A 15,293-nucleotide genomic window follows, 5' to 3' on the forward strand; every position below is an offset into this window, starting at 1 on the left:
CAAAAAGCGTTCATTCTAAATTTCATTAACTTTACCCATTGTTCAAAACTACAGGAGAAAAAAGTTCTAAAGATATATAAATTTTTTTTACATTTTCGCTACCTAGTCATAATAAAAATTAAGGAATATGTTTTATTTAAAATTTTCAGGGATAGCTACTCTTACACTGCAATTAAAAAACAAAAACAGGGAATTCCCTGGCGGTCCAGTCAGTGGGACTCCGCACTTTCACTGCCAAGGGCCCGGGTTCAGTTCCTGGTTAGGGAGCTAAGATCCTGCAAGCCACACAGTATGGCCAAAAAAAAAAAAAACTCAAAAAAGCAAAAACAGACATGCCAGCCTCCTTGCTATCCTCACTCATTTTGTGTAATAAAGTACCATTAAAAAAAAAAAACCTAAGATAAATGCAGAAATAAAGGAAGTCAAATCAGTACTGTGACCTTTCAAACAAAATAATTAATGAAAATATCACAAAAATGTTCATATTTGGAAATAGCTACTCACAATATGCTGGTTATAGTATTTCTTGGTTCATAAATCTGTTTCCAAATCTCAACTCCAATGGGCTTTACAACCAAGAAGAGTAATAACAAAGAAGAGTATTCCTGGATGAAGTGTTTACTGAGGACTAACTTTATAATTTAGATACACATCCAAAAATATCTCCTTCAAATACAACATTCCAACAGGATCTACCATGGAGGGTTATTGTTCCGATGCCAAACAGTAAGAAAATCAGAATTATATATACTACTCAAATGTAGGGATTTAGTTGTCTCTGATGAATATCCTCCAAAAATGGTATGAATAATTCACATTAACCCTTTACATCTTCCTATGCTAAAACCGCAAATTAAGTAATATTTTACAAACTAATTTATTGAGAAAATAACATTATTTCCAGCAATTTAAAAAAATCTCACTAACATGGTTTAGAAAGTAAGTTTCATATATGAAAAATGACTTACCCTCACATAAAAATAAAAAAGGAAAAATGCATATATCAGTTTCAGCTAGGGATCTGATACTTCTGAAAACCTAACCTTCACATATGTGTGTAGTGAAACATACGTAAATCAGCTAGGAAACCTGAGTATTGTTAAATCAAATATTTTCATTATTACTCACTTTCACTTTCTATATTAAAAGTATTTTCTTTCAGTCTTATATTATCATCTTCCTGAACTTCTAAAAATGTCGATTTTATATACAGCCTCCATATGCGTATCAGGCAATCTTGTGAACAGCTTGCTAGGAAAAGATCTCTACCTAATTAAAAAAACAAATTTTATTACTTTTAAAACATCCTATTCTTAAATTTAAATATAAGAGTTCTTCTTCTATAATATACACATTTATCGATTTCCTGAAAAAATTAGACTTTGCTTCCTTATCCTTCATTCATTTGACCTATATTCATTTTCAATAACACTGACAAATATACAGACAATGATAATAAATGGTTATAATATGTGGTATTCCTATACAATCTACTAATTTCTACAAAGAACTTCTCAAGAATGTCTGCATGTGTAACAACTAGTGTCCTCTTATAAATATCAACTTGCTTCATCCTCTACCAACCCAACTAATAGTTAATACAAGGGATAAGTATCCTCTTTTCTAATTGGGCCAATAGGAGAATGTTACATACAAAGAAAATTTTAAATTAAAACATACACGGGGGACTTCCCTGGTGGTACAGTGGTTAAGACTCCACGCTCCCAATGCAGGGGGCCCAGGTTCAATCCCTTGTCAGGGAACTAGATCCCACATGCATGCCACAACTAAGAGTTCACATGCCACAACTAAGGAGCCAGCAAGCCACAACTAAGGAGCTCGCCTGCTGCAACTAAGACCCAGCACCACCAAATAAATAAATAAATAAATATTAAAAAATAATAATAATAAGAGGCTGCTTTGAAATTACACATACTTGTCCCCATTATATGTACTTTAGCAAAATTTCATACTGACCAAAGGCTGCCCATTCCACGCCTCTTATCCAATCCTCATGTCCAGATAGAAAAAGCACTTTCTGAAACTAGTAAGATAACAAAAATCATAGGACTTGATGTAAGAATTTAATATTTTCATGTATATCAGTGACTTCATTTGGTCTCAGCCAGTCTGACTGCATTGCTTTTTTTTTTTTACTGGGAACACTATCTGATCAGACATCAGATAGAGCTCTCATTTGGGAATGAAAAATCTCATAATCATCCAAATTTAACTGAGCAATCCTGAGCAGATAATATCTGTAGTTCTCAAATACACTCAACATTCACAAGGTAAAATGATATATGCTGTGGACACAATATAGAAAAAAGCTGGGTGGTTGAACATTCAGTAATTTTTAACTTTCTTATAAAATGCAAAGAAACAAATACCTCTGTTATTAACTAAACGAGCCTAGAGTTAACCAACCCTCTTTCTGAAACTTCCCTCTAGTTTAACCACTCAAAGAATAGGTAAAGCCCAGAAGGACAAATAACCACTGCTAGGGAGGACAAAACACTACTACAGCATCTTCCTTCTCTTCTTCTCCACCTAACGACCTGTTTCCCCCAACGACTCTGGACCTGGTAGCCAAAGCAGCAGCAGTATACCTGGTGTTCAAAGAGTGAAAAACTGTTTAATGGAAGACTGCCAGAAAAGATTCTCCTATTGGATTATTTAGATTGGAACATTCCCAAAATTCTATAATCTAGAAATAATCTGTATTAAGATATGTAATTAAGCAGAACATAATTCTAGCCTCTTAAGAAACATCATTAATTACCTGATCGTTCTGTTGAACAAATAAGTGAATTTTGCAGTCATCATCGCCACATGCTAATATTGGTACTGGTGGGGGGAAAAGAGGCATCGCTGTAAGTATTCCATCATATGTTATGACTATCACCTATGCTGGATCCTAAGCTCTAGGTAAAGAATCCTGACTTCTGCTTCCCACACCACTGAACAAATAAATTGAAAGTACTCAATAAACGTCTTTAGGAATAAAATGAATATTCTAAAATGTTCCATTAAATGGTTACTTGGCAAAGAATGATTATTAACTGAGAATCCTTTCCTTTATTCTGTTTCATTTACAATAGAAGGAGCAGTAAAAAGAGAAGCTCGAGAGCAAGCTGCGAGCATTTAACTATGTCAGCCAGAAGACTAACAGGAAATGTTGTCAGCCCAAGTGAATAATAAAATTTCCGGGAGAGCTACTATGAGCCCAGCATCAGGGCTACTGCACAAAGATTTAAGGGTATGTTTGTTACTTTGAGGACACTACATTTTGAGAATTTGATAGTAAAAAAAAAATCCATGAAGTAATTAAAGAAAATAAAAGAGCATATAATTAACTATGTGGATAAAAAGTTATGAAAGGTGTGACTGTAAAATTAGTTTTCTTAAAATCAACTTAAAAAAAAAAAAAAAAAAGCCAAAAACTCCAGTCACTTGACCTCAACGTAGATGCGAAGAAATCAAAATCTATGTAATGAAACCAGAATGTGCGTAGTTCCTCCTCCTGGGGAGCCCTCGCACAAAGTGGAACATCACGTGAGACCACAGAGTCTCAGCTCCTGCTGCAAAGGGCAAAAGAGCCTGGAGGCTTCCAGGCCCGGCCTCTCCCCACCAGGTCTGTCCTCCAGGTAACTGAGGAGGCACAAGACTGTCTGACTTGCACTGGCCATCATCTTTGTGGAGGATAATCAAAGATAGGTACAGATGGGTTTCACAGCAAAAGGGGAATTTTTTCTTTGGCGATTTTAAGTGGTCTTAGGCAAACTGTCATCACGCAGGGTGCTGTCATCATGAAGGGTGCTGTCATTATGCAGGTGCAGGGGCTGTCACCTTGAGAGAAATACTCACATGATCCATGTTCAGTACTTTCTCAACTTATCCCAGACCTTCACCTTCTATAGAGCTAGGTAATTTTCCCAAATTACAGCTATATACATCGACAGTATATTTGATAAATAGCAGTACCAATCTTGAGTACATATTGAGTCACTTAAATTTTTAACTGCTACTAAAGTTTCTAATAGCCACCCCCCTTAATCCCCCTTGACCTTATGTTTTATACACAGATCATTTGAATACTGAGAACAAAAGTATGTTATCCATGTCTCAACTTGTTGCCTGAAAACATTTAGACACAAAATTGAGATCCAGTATGTTTCTTTTAGGTTCTGGTTGTATGGGGATATAAAAATACATTCCTCTTTTAATATACACTTAGCAGGATACTCACCATCAGTATTAGGCAAAAAAGACAAGCAGAGAGCCAGAGTGAATCCATTTCCAAAGTCCAAGGTCTGAAGGCATGTCACTAAGAAATAATAAAACACATCATGAACAACTAACTCTGAGTGTATCCACCTTAGAGGTTGGGTAGCATCATCAGATGTCAGCAGGGAGATGAGAGAAGTCAGTCCTGAGCCACCAGTGATGACGGGAATTTAAATGGCCAATTTCTAACAAGGTTACAGAGAACAAAAAGACTTATATGAAAAGACTTTGAAGGAATTTACATTATCAAACAGTTTGGTAAAGAGGAATTATGGAAAAGTGCAAAAGAAACAAACATGTAGATTAGAATTCTAACATTCTTAAAACAGCTTGAAAGAATGAAAAATTACATGAATGATCTTCTAAGTTGTCCTTCATCTGATAATTAAATTACTTAATTTCATTTGTTTGGATCACAATGTCTGTAAACTTACCTTCAGAACCCTGTTTAGACCAGACTCGAACAGTAGAATCAGAAGCTGCGGACACTATCAGTGCATGTAATGCAACGTCCGATGCCCTCCTCTGGTAAACAGCATGCACTGCATAAACAGGTCCTTCATGGCCATGGAGGTGGACTGCTTTTAAAAGCTGAATCACAAAGAATAACAAAAACATTATGATAAAAAAGGAATTATCAGTTTAACCTGCATTTAACTAGAATCAGAGGATTAAAGGTACTGTTAAAATGCCTGATCCAGAAATAAGTCCTCTCAACTGAGAAGAATGTAAACGTGTGAGAATCCTGCCTGATCATATTAACTATACACAAAATGTGCATACCCTTTGACACAGCAATCTCACATCTGAGAATCTACTCTGAGAGAGCAGTACTAGTTTAACAAGTAATAAAAGACAAATGCAGAAGGACATTCATCACACACTCTTTAGGAAAACTTCAATCAACCTATAAGTATTAATAGCAAACTGATTAAATAATTGTACACATATTCTAAGCCAACAAAAAGGATAATGCATGCTTATTACCATGGAAAGACATGCATGATGTTGACATTTTTGAAGAATATAGGCCAGCTTTGTGGACTGTCCCTCCTCTTGGATTAGTCTGATATTTCCTCACGAACAGACTCAGGGTGTACATTTTGACGTCACCACTACGTAAGTGCATCACATCAGGAGGCACACAATGTCAGTTTGTCCCACTTCTAGTAAAATTAACCCTGATATTTTAGTAGAGGTAGTGTCTGCCATGTTTTTTCACTGTGAAATTAATTTTTTTTTTGGTGGTAATATGTGAGATTTTACTTTGGGACGGAGTAAATACTCTATTTTCCATCAAACTTTTACCAAGTATTTTTAGCATCCACTCATAATACTTACCTGTATCAAGCAGAGTTACAAAATGGAAAAATGACAAAAAGAACTGGGAAATCCCATCTGTTTATCAAGTCTTCTAGCTTGCCATGCAAGATTATTCCCTGCGGCATCATTTCTATTTTGGATCTATTTTTTAGAGTTCCAAATATGTGAGATTCTACCACTTCCTTTGAGAGGTACCTTTTGTAAACTGTTGTCTGCTGAAATAGAGGTCTCTTAAATGTCTCCTCAATTATTTTCCCATTTAGTTAAGCAAAATTCTGCCACTCAAGAAGGTAATTGATAGTTATGTATAAGGGTCTGTACACTAACTTCCTGTAATCATTAACCTTTGGCTTCTCTGAAAAAAACACTTTTTAAAACTCAAGTAGAATAAAGTCACTTTCATGTATAATTATACACACATAACCAGAGATCTGGCACAATGTTCATTAAAATGTTAACTGTTGAAATTTTGTATCTTTTTCCTCCTTCCTATTTTTCTGTATTTAAACTTTACATGAGTCTGTATCATTACCCCCTGAAACATTAAATCTATGGAAAAACTCACTTCACATCCTTTTTTTTTCTATTTTATTTATTTTTTTAAAAATTGAAGTATAGTTGATTTACAATGTTGCATTGTGTTAGTTTCTGGTGTACAGTTTTATAATATATATACATATATATATGTATATACACACACATGTATTCTTTTTCATTATAGTTTATTACAGGATATTGAATATAGTTCCCTGCGCTACGCAGTAGGACGTTGTTGTTTATCTGTTTTATATATAGTAGTTTGTATCTGCTAATTCCAAACTCCTAATTTATCCCCACTCCCACCTCCTTTCCCCTTTAGTAACCATAAGTTTGTTTTCTATGTCACTTCACATCTTTTAAGCAGGGTTGTATTTCAACCATTAGAGAACCTTAAAACCTCAAACAAAACAAATCTCTCAAGTTCACCGGCTTTTAAAAAAACGATGCCCACTGTTCAGAGACTCAAATCTCTCATTATACCAGCTTAGAATTATTTCCTTTTATCAGAAGTCAAGATGTAGTGAACACCTGTGTGCATGGAAATGCATACCAGAAGGAACCTTTAAGCCTCTATGGTTATAATATGTGACTTCTTCCCCCAAATCCTCTTATTCCCTTCATCCCTCTTTTATGCCTTTCATCTTCCTCCTTGTTTGGCCTCACGTTCTACTTTCCGGTCCGTCTCTAAGTTCGCTGTCTGCCATCAGATACTCAGCCTGCAATCCTCTCTACTGACAGAAGCGTAGGGCAGCACTGAGGAAAGAGTCTTGCAAGTCTCAACTCAAGGTCTCAAAAATGAGTGCTCAAATGGCTCTCTCTGGATTCCTCTGCCAGGGTAAATCCAAACAGGAGCTGCTTTGCTACACAACCATTAGAACTCTCATTCAAGTCTAAGTGACTCCACAATCCCCTCCTCCACACCTGTCCCGTCTCTGGCCGGCAATACAAGTAACATATTAACAACTGAATTCCACATCTTCCCTCTAACTTGCCGATTTTGCTTTGTAGAAGTATCTTTCTTCCAGAGCCCCGAGCCAGAATCCCACTCTTTTTGATTTCTCACTCCTCTACCCAATAGCTCCCTACTCCTTTGACAACTATCTAGTCAATACCAAAATCATTTTCCTTCAAAAATATATCCCATATCTCTTCCTTCGTATTTCTTTCCTATCCTAATTTGGCACGGCTCCTGTCAGATTCATCTTCTTTGGTATTCATACTCCACTGGTTAGAAATCCTCAATGACTTCCAAATGCCTGCCAATAAAAAACAAACTCTTGAAGCAAGTATTCAAATTCTCACGAGATCTTCTCCTTCTCTACTTCTCTAGTATTACAGCCCATAAGTGTTGTCTAGAAACATTTCCAAAACTGTGTTCCTCAAAGTTACAAGGGATACTAAAAGATCTGAAGGAAAAAAAAAAAAATCAGACTTGAAGTAAGTTTAGGAAATATTAGTTAAACAAAGATAAGCAGGTTTTTCCATATCAGAACTTTTCAGAGTCTTCACTATGCTCACGGGCACTGTGATTCTCTAAGAGAAGTATATGATATGCATTGTTTCCCAAACTTGACTGGCCACAATCAATAACTGAGAGATGAATAATTCCCTGAACAAGCTCTGGAAAGCCCTGCCCTTAAAACATCTTAGGCTTTGGTTAACACTGGATACTTCTGAGCAAATGGTCTCCTTTCTTACCTGCACTTTGATTCATGCATTTTCCCTACCTGGAACCCTCACCACTTTAATGTTTCCTAAGGAAATCACCTCACACTATCAGACGCAACCCAAAGGCCGCCTCTTAAATCTCTAGTGAACTTCCACAGCAGCATGGTTGTGGTACAGCAAGTGAAATCACGCACCCACAGAGCCACCTTTGTACTTCAGTTATTCAAGCACATTTTGCCTTCAAAACTATGTACACGATTCATGAATAGGATTCTGCCTCATCTACTACACCTTCCGCATGGCAGATGTTCAAACATCTGATGCACTAACTTTACATTTTTAATCTTTGCTTGTGACTAGAAACAACCTAAATGTCTATCAGTAGAGGTCCATACACACCCAGTATTGCATATTATAACATCACTCAGAATTATGTAAATCTATATCCACGTGATAACTGCTGTCCTATGCACAGAGCAGTATTAATTTTTGCTACCAATGAAAACAAGACAAACATCCCCTGTAAGAGCAGTTTGAAAATTATTCCAAATGATGAGAAATTCACAGAAATGACTGACAGCATATGAATACAGAAGCAGATTACAGGGAAGGGTACAAGGCCTGTGAAGTATGGAAGATACAGGATCTGGATTACTGATAAGCAAGAATGAGGAAACTTCATAAAGGAAGAACACAGCAGAAATGAGGGAAAAGACTGAAAATAAATGTAGATATAACAGTCATTTCTTATAACCATAAACATGTCTACCCACCTGATTATTCTCTATTTCCCAGTGAATCACTTGATTATCAGATCCTCCAGAAACTAATTCAGTAGAAGGAGCTGAAAAAAAATCATACCTCAGTAAACATTTTAATTCTTTTCCAGCTATTTTGAAAAATTTCAAAGCTATAGAAAAGACAAAAGAAAACTCATATACCTTTACCTAGCTTCACCAACTGTTTAGATTTTGCCATATTTGCTCAATTATCTTGCTCTATGTACACACACACACCCTTTTTTGTTTTTCACAAACGATTTAAAAATAAGTTGGAGAGACTTCCCTGGTGGCGCAGTGGTTAAGAATCTGCCTGCCAATGCGTGGGACGTGGGTTCGAGTCCTGGTCCAGGAAGATCCCACATGCCACGGAGCAACTAAGCCAGTGCGTCACAACTACTGAGCTTGTGCTCTAGAGCCTGCGAGCCACAACTACTGAGCCTGTGCTCTAGAGCCTGCGAGCCACAACTACTGAGCCCACGTGCCACAACTACTGAGCCCGCGTGCCACAACTACTGAAGCCTGCATGCCACAACTACTGAAGCCCACGCGCCTGGAGCCCATGCTCCGCGACAAGAGAAGCCACCACAGTGAGAAGCCCACGCACCGCAACGAAGAGTAGCCCCCGCTCGCCGCAACTAGAGAAAGCCCGCGTGCAGCAACCAAAACCCAATGCAGCCAAAAATAAATAGATAAAATAAATAAATTTACAAACAAACAAACAAAAAAGATGTTCAACATTATCAAAAAAAAAATAAGTTGGAGACATGATGACCTCTGATCCTTAAATATTTTACCATTTTTCCCAAGAACTGGAACATTCTCCTGCATTACCACAATACAATTATCACATTCAAGAATTTTAACACTGATACAATATTGTTATGTAATACATAATCCATATTAAAATTTCCCCAAATTGTCCCAGTAATGTCTTTTATAGCTTTTTTTTTTTAAAGTTAGAATCTAAGGACCACACATTGCGCATCTGGTTGTCACATCTTTTTAGTCTCCTTTACTCTTGAATAGTTTCCCAGTTCCCTCCTTTTTTGTGACAGTGAGAGTCCAGGCCAGTTGTTTTGCAGAATCTGGATATGTCTGGTTGTGTCCTCATAAGATTCATAAGATTCAGGCTAAACACTTTTGGCAGAAATAACATATATGAGACATTACAGTCAGCTGCTGCTATCAAGTAGTACATGACATATTTTTGAGATCAGACACATTTCAAAATAGCTCTTTTAAACATTTACAACTTTTTGTTGAAGACAGAAAAAAAAGGGAGTAAGAACCAAAAAAGGGGGAAATAATCTAACATAATTTTGATTTGGATTTTGCATCCATTTGTTTCTTCTGGCTTATGTCTAGATAGTTAGGTTAAGAAGTTGGGGGATTGTCTAAAGAACATTACATTTATACTCAGAAGTCCCAGGTTCATGTCCTAACCCTGCTGCCAGCCAGCTGTGATCTTGGACTTTAATTTCTTCATGTGTCACAGAAATTAAGCCATTTATCTAACTATATGATTTTGATAATTACTATAAGGTACATGAAGGTAATGTGTTAAAAATCAGACACTTTAAAAATATGAAATGGTATTATTAGAATTTTATACGTCACTGATACATGGGTTAGAAAGAATACATGAGTTCTCTGACAGTGGAGCCAAATCTGAGAAAACCAATCATAATAGAGATTACAGTGATACAACAAGCAGTTCATTTTATGTAACCTAACTTTTAAAGGGAAAATAAAATATACAAGCCCAAATTAATATTTTATAACAAATCCCTATACTGAGATTCAAGTAGTCTTTAATGTCATCTGGTGGCAATTAATATAATTACAACTGTGTTTTAGTATCTGCGCTAACAGCCACTCTTTCTAAGATTTAATGGTTTTTACTGACCTACTGAGACTAATACTGCATCATCAACTGAGGTAAGTAGTTTATTAAACATTTTTTTTAATGTCACAGATAAAAATCATAGCCAAGTCTCACTAATTCAGGAAATGCTGCATTTGTGCCTGGCTCAGAATGCTCTCAATACATATTTAATAAACGGAATAATAAAATTAATTGAGAATCCATAAGAATACTACTGGAGGTATATTTAAGACATCTGAGGAAATTCCATAGGATTTTAGAAGCCCACCTAAAAGCATTCTTAATTAAAAATTCTGGAGCTATGGAATCTTAGAGATGGAAGAGACCTGGAGATAATCTAGTCCAGCAATTCTCAGACTTTTTGATATCAGGATTCCTTTACACTCTTAAAATTTTTTCAGGACCCCAAAGACCTTTTGTTTATATAGGCTATATGTACCAATATTAACCACATTAGAAATTAAAACTGAGAAATATGAAAAATACTTGTTTATTAGTTTACTTAAAAATAATGATGAACGGGGCTTCCCTGGTGGCGCAGTGGTTGAGAATCTGCCTGCCAATGCAGGGGACACCAGTTCGAGCCCTGGTCTGGGAAGATCCCACATGCCGCGGAGCAACTAGGCCCGTGAGCCACAATTACTGAGCCTGCGCGTCTGGAGCATGTGCTCCGCAACAAGAGAGGCCGCGATAATGAGAGGCCCGCGCACCGCGATGAAGAGTGGCCCCCACTTGCCACAACTAGAGAAAGCCCTCACACAGAAACGAAGACCCAACACAGGCATAAATAAATAAATAAACGAATAAATAAATCCAAAGTTTAAAAAAAAAAAAAAACGATGAACCCCATAAACATAAATAACATTTTTATGGGGGGAACCTTGTATTTTCCAAAACAAAAAATTAATAAGAAGAAAGGCACTGTTTTATATTTCAGCAAATCTCTTTAATGTCTGACTTTATTAGAATACAGCTGGATTTTCATATCTGCTTCCGTATTTAATTTGTTGCAATATCCCACACCATGCAGCCACTGGAAAATGGCACTGCATACTTGTGACGGAATGAGAATGAAAACTACGAATAACTTATTATTATTCTGAAAATAATTTTGACCTCACAGGTGTCAAGAATCACTCAGGGTCCCCTGATTCAGTCCAAACATTTACTTTTCATATGTTACTAAGATGAAACTGAGGTCAACAGAGATGCAATGCCCTGCCTAAAAAAACAATAGCTTGTCTGTGGTAGTAGAGACCTACAAGCCAAATCTTTTGAATCCCAACCTGGGCCTCAACACAGGCCCTGATTACAGGCTTTGGATCAAAAGCAATGGTGGGGTCTTGCCTCAGTAATGGGCTGCCTCTACCTTGATCCTAAGCACCGCTGTGTTATCCATGCTTCAATTGCTATAAAGTAAAAGTACAGGTCAGACAGTTCACTGGGCATACCATTTTTCTTCTATTTTCCAATTGCATAATATCAGATAAGCTAATGCTAAATTAAGAAAAGTCAGATTAATACTTACAACCATCCTGTTTACAAATCCACTGTATGCAGTTGACTCGAGCAGTGTGACCATTCAGGTTGGTAATAACAACACTTTTCTTTAGAGAAGAAAACACTTGTTAGTAAATTAGAATTTATCCTACAGAGGAATTAATAAATTAATAAAAATCAGATTTCAGTGTTTTTGATGCTAATAAAAGGTTCAGTATTACTTCAAACAGAATCACCGTCCTTTATGAACTATTAACCATGGCTTAAATCATCCATTCACTTTTTAAATCATTCCTGCCTTTCTCCCCACTCCACATTCACTCACCTCTGTCCTCTTCTTGTCTGGGAAGCCTGTCTTGAAATCCCAGACCAGACAAGGACCTGCGTTCCCACATGTCTTAGGGCCTACTTCTACCAAGCTCGCACCAATTTGAGAATTTGGTTGACCAAAAAACCCTTCAAGAGAGGAATTCGTGATTAATGGATACAAATTCGTGGCTCACTTTGTATGCCTTGGCTGATCTGGTGTTGGGTTCTTCGGCCTTAATGACCCAAGGTCACCAGGCCACAACTACTAAGGTCCTCAAACATCAGATCCCTTCAGGGCCTACAGCCAGGTTCCCTGAAGACCCTCAGTTTGCTGCTTTCACCAATGTCACTCCACACTTGGGCTTTCTTTTCTTCCCCGACTGCTGAAGACTCTATGCCTACTGAACCCTCCACTTTATAGCCCCTTTCTCTACTGATTGCCTAGAGCACTGGCTTGATACCTACTTGTATGTCAACCAGAATTCTCATGGCTGAGAAAAAGGTTTACAGGGGTAAATGTGCATAAAATAACATATTTCACATATGGGTTGAGGTTAGGAAACAATTTAAAGCATTTCATTGTCTTTCTCACTAGAATCAGTATTCCTTGATGGGCAGGAGTTATTACCCATTATCTTTGTGTCATCACCACTCAGTTCAAGGTTAGTCCATAAAGGGTCTTCAAAAGTTTGTTGAATGAACATCATCCCCAAAACTTTACTTTAGCATCTGACGTGTTCTTATTCTTATATTTCATTAAATACCCAGCCAACAAATATTTAACAAAACAAAATAAGTATTTTTTAGGCTCCATACACTTTTTTTTGATGTTAAAATCCCCTAACATGGCCAGCAGATTATCATTAAAAATAAAAATGTGATAGAGGGCATGGGGCACAAACCCATTAAACAGGTGCAGAGAGACAGGCTTCCAAAGCCTTGGTTAATAGCCACTGTAAAGTTTACCCTTGGTTCTAAGTGCTTTATCTTGCCAGTTAACAGTGCATGGTAATAACAAAACAAAAACTGGGAGGAGATGAGCAAGCGCAAGATAAGAAAAATGAATACAACTATTTCATTTGTAAGTTCAAATCTGCAACGGATGTGAGGATGACAGAATTTTTTTTAATTGAAGTATACTTGATTTACAACATTTCAGGTGCACAACAAAGTGATTCAGTCATATATATATATATATATATATATATATATATATATATATATATATATATATATATATTCTTTTTCAGATTCTTTTCCATTGTAGGTTATTACAACATATTGAATATAGTTCCCTGTGCTATACAGTAGGTCTTTGTTGTTTATCTATTTTATATACAGTAGTGTGTATCTGTTAATCCCAAACTCCTAATTTATCCCTCCCCCTCTTCCCCTTTGGTAACCATAAGTTTGTTTTCTATGTCTGTGAGTCTATTTCTGTTTGGTAAATAAGTTCATTTGTATCATAATTTAGATTCCACCCATAAGCAATACCATACGATATTTGTCTTTGATTTACTTCACTTAGTATGATAATCTCTAGGTCCATCCATGTTGCTGCAAATGGCATTACCTCATTCTTTTTTATGGCTGAGTAATATTCCATTGTATATATATACCATGTCTTCTTTATCCATTCATCTGTTGATGGAAACTTACGTTGCTTCCATGTCTTGGCTACTGTAAACAGCACTGCTATGAACAATGGGGTGCACATATCTTTTCGAATTAGAGTTTTTGTCTTTTCCAGATATATGCCCAGGAGTGGGATTGCTGGATCATACGGTAACTCTATTTTTAGGTTTTTAAGGAACCTCTACACTGTTCTCCATAGTGGCTACACCAATTTACATTTCTCCCAACACTGTAGGAGGAGGGTTCCCTTTTCTCCACACCCTCTCCAGCATTTATTGTTTGTAGACTTTTTGATAATGGTCATTCTGATCTGTGTGAGGAGAAACCTCATTGTAGTTTTGATTTGCATTTCTCCAATAATTAGCGATGTTGAGCATCTTTTCATGTGCCTGCTGGCCATCTGTATGTCTAGGATGATGGAATTTTTAATCAAATTAATAAAGCAGTGAGATAAGAAAAATATATATCTCCTGCACTGCATTTTAATTTCCAGCACTTTACTTTTTATACTGACGCTCCTTTTGAGAAGCAACACTAACTGCATTGTCCAAAATTAGCCAGGGGGAATGAGGTCATGATGAACTCTGGGAAGAATGCAGAAACTAGTCACTTGAGAAGTGTGACAGGGAAAGGGCCAAGGGTGCAGTTCAGGGAACGGGTAAGTCCTGCTTTACACCTAGTGCTCAGGGTCCCCATCCCCTATGACCTTTACCCCAACAGAACTTTCTTTAAAATGTCCATTCTCAAAACTAAAATACAAGTGATAATGTCTTTGAAATTCAAGAAAACAAAAGTTTATTAAGATAACACTAAGGGAAACATAGAAATGAGATAGCATCTGTGTGATGGCTTCAACCCATACCTAAATTGCACATCTTTTAAAGCTCAAACCGATTCTTTAACAGTACTACAGTTCCCACAGGCGGCTTCGGAAAAGGTTGTCACCATTTGAGACTCTACCTGGGGCTAACAGGCCACTGGTAGGACATGGTGACCCCAGGCTGACGCAGCGCACGAGAGGGCGAGGGGCGAGTCCCGCTCGCCAGAGCCAGACTCCTCGCCCAGACACCCTCCCCGAAGCGGACAGGACAGCACACCCGGTCTCCACGCTCTGCAGCAGCGTCTACAGTCCGCCCCAAGCGCACCCAGCATATTTGGCCCCAGAAGCACACGGGGTCGGGCGTATGGCCACTTCTCTTACCTGAGGGTCATAGAGCACCACGGAACAGGACGTGCCGAAGGCCAGAAGTCCTCCGGGCCCGGAGCTCCAGCTCAGGGCTCCCCGCACCCGGTTCGGGCAGCAAAACACGTGAGAGGTCTCCAGCACGGGTGCCACCATGTTGCTGCCTGGTCAACAGCCGAAA

At 37.6% G+C, this 15,293-nt stretch overlaps 1 protein-coding gene across 3 annotated transcripts in view; it reads right to left on the bottom strand.

Annotated features, from left to right (window-relative positions):
• The window catches only part of ELP2 (elongator acetyltransferase complex subunit 2), a gene marked incomplete at its 5' end in the record, with an annotated part of 44,479 nt that extends 29,210 nt beyond the window's left edge, over positions 1 to 15,269 (bottom strand). For 2 of the 3 annotated variants that reach the window (XR_014251504.1, XM_082416081.1), the window contains 8 exons: positions 1,129 to 1,269; positions 1,978 to 2,044; positions 2,783 to 2,847; positions 4,250 to 4,327; positions 4,722 to 4,878; positions 8,592 to 8,662; positions 12,014 to 12,092; positions 15,131 to 15,268. Coding sequence is in view for 2 of the 3 variants with exons in the window: in XM_082416081.1 (XP_082272207.1) it covers positions 1,129 to 1,269; positions 1,978 to 2,044; positions 2,783 to 2,847; positions 4,250 to 4,327; positions 4,722 to 4,878; positions 8,592 to 8,662; positions 12,014 to 12,092; positions 15,131 to 15,268 (796 nt within the window). Of the gene's footprint in view, positions 1 to 1,128; positions 1,270 to 1,977; positions 2,045 to 2,782; positions 2,848 to 4,249; positions 4,328 to 4,721; positions 4,879 to 8,591; positions 8,663 to 12,013; positions 12,093 to 15,130 lie in introns of all 3 variants that reach the window. The other variant, XM_082416082.1, reaches the window with a different exon arrangement.
• Between the last annotated feature and the right edge of the window lie 24 nt (positions 15,270 to 15,293).

This window comes from Balaenoptera physalus (genome assembly GCF_965194825.1).
Source record: "Balaenoptera physalus genome assembly, chromosome: 12".
Classification (NCBI taxonomy): domain Eukaryota; kingdom Metazoa; phylum Chordata; class Mammalia; order Artiodactyla; family Balaenopteridae; genus Balaenoptera; species Balaenoptera physalus.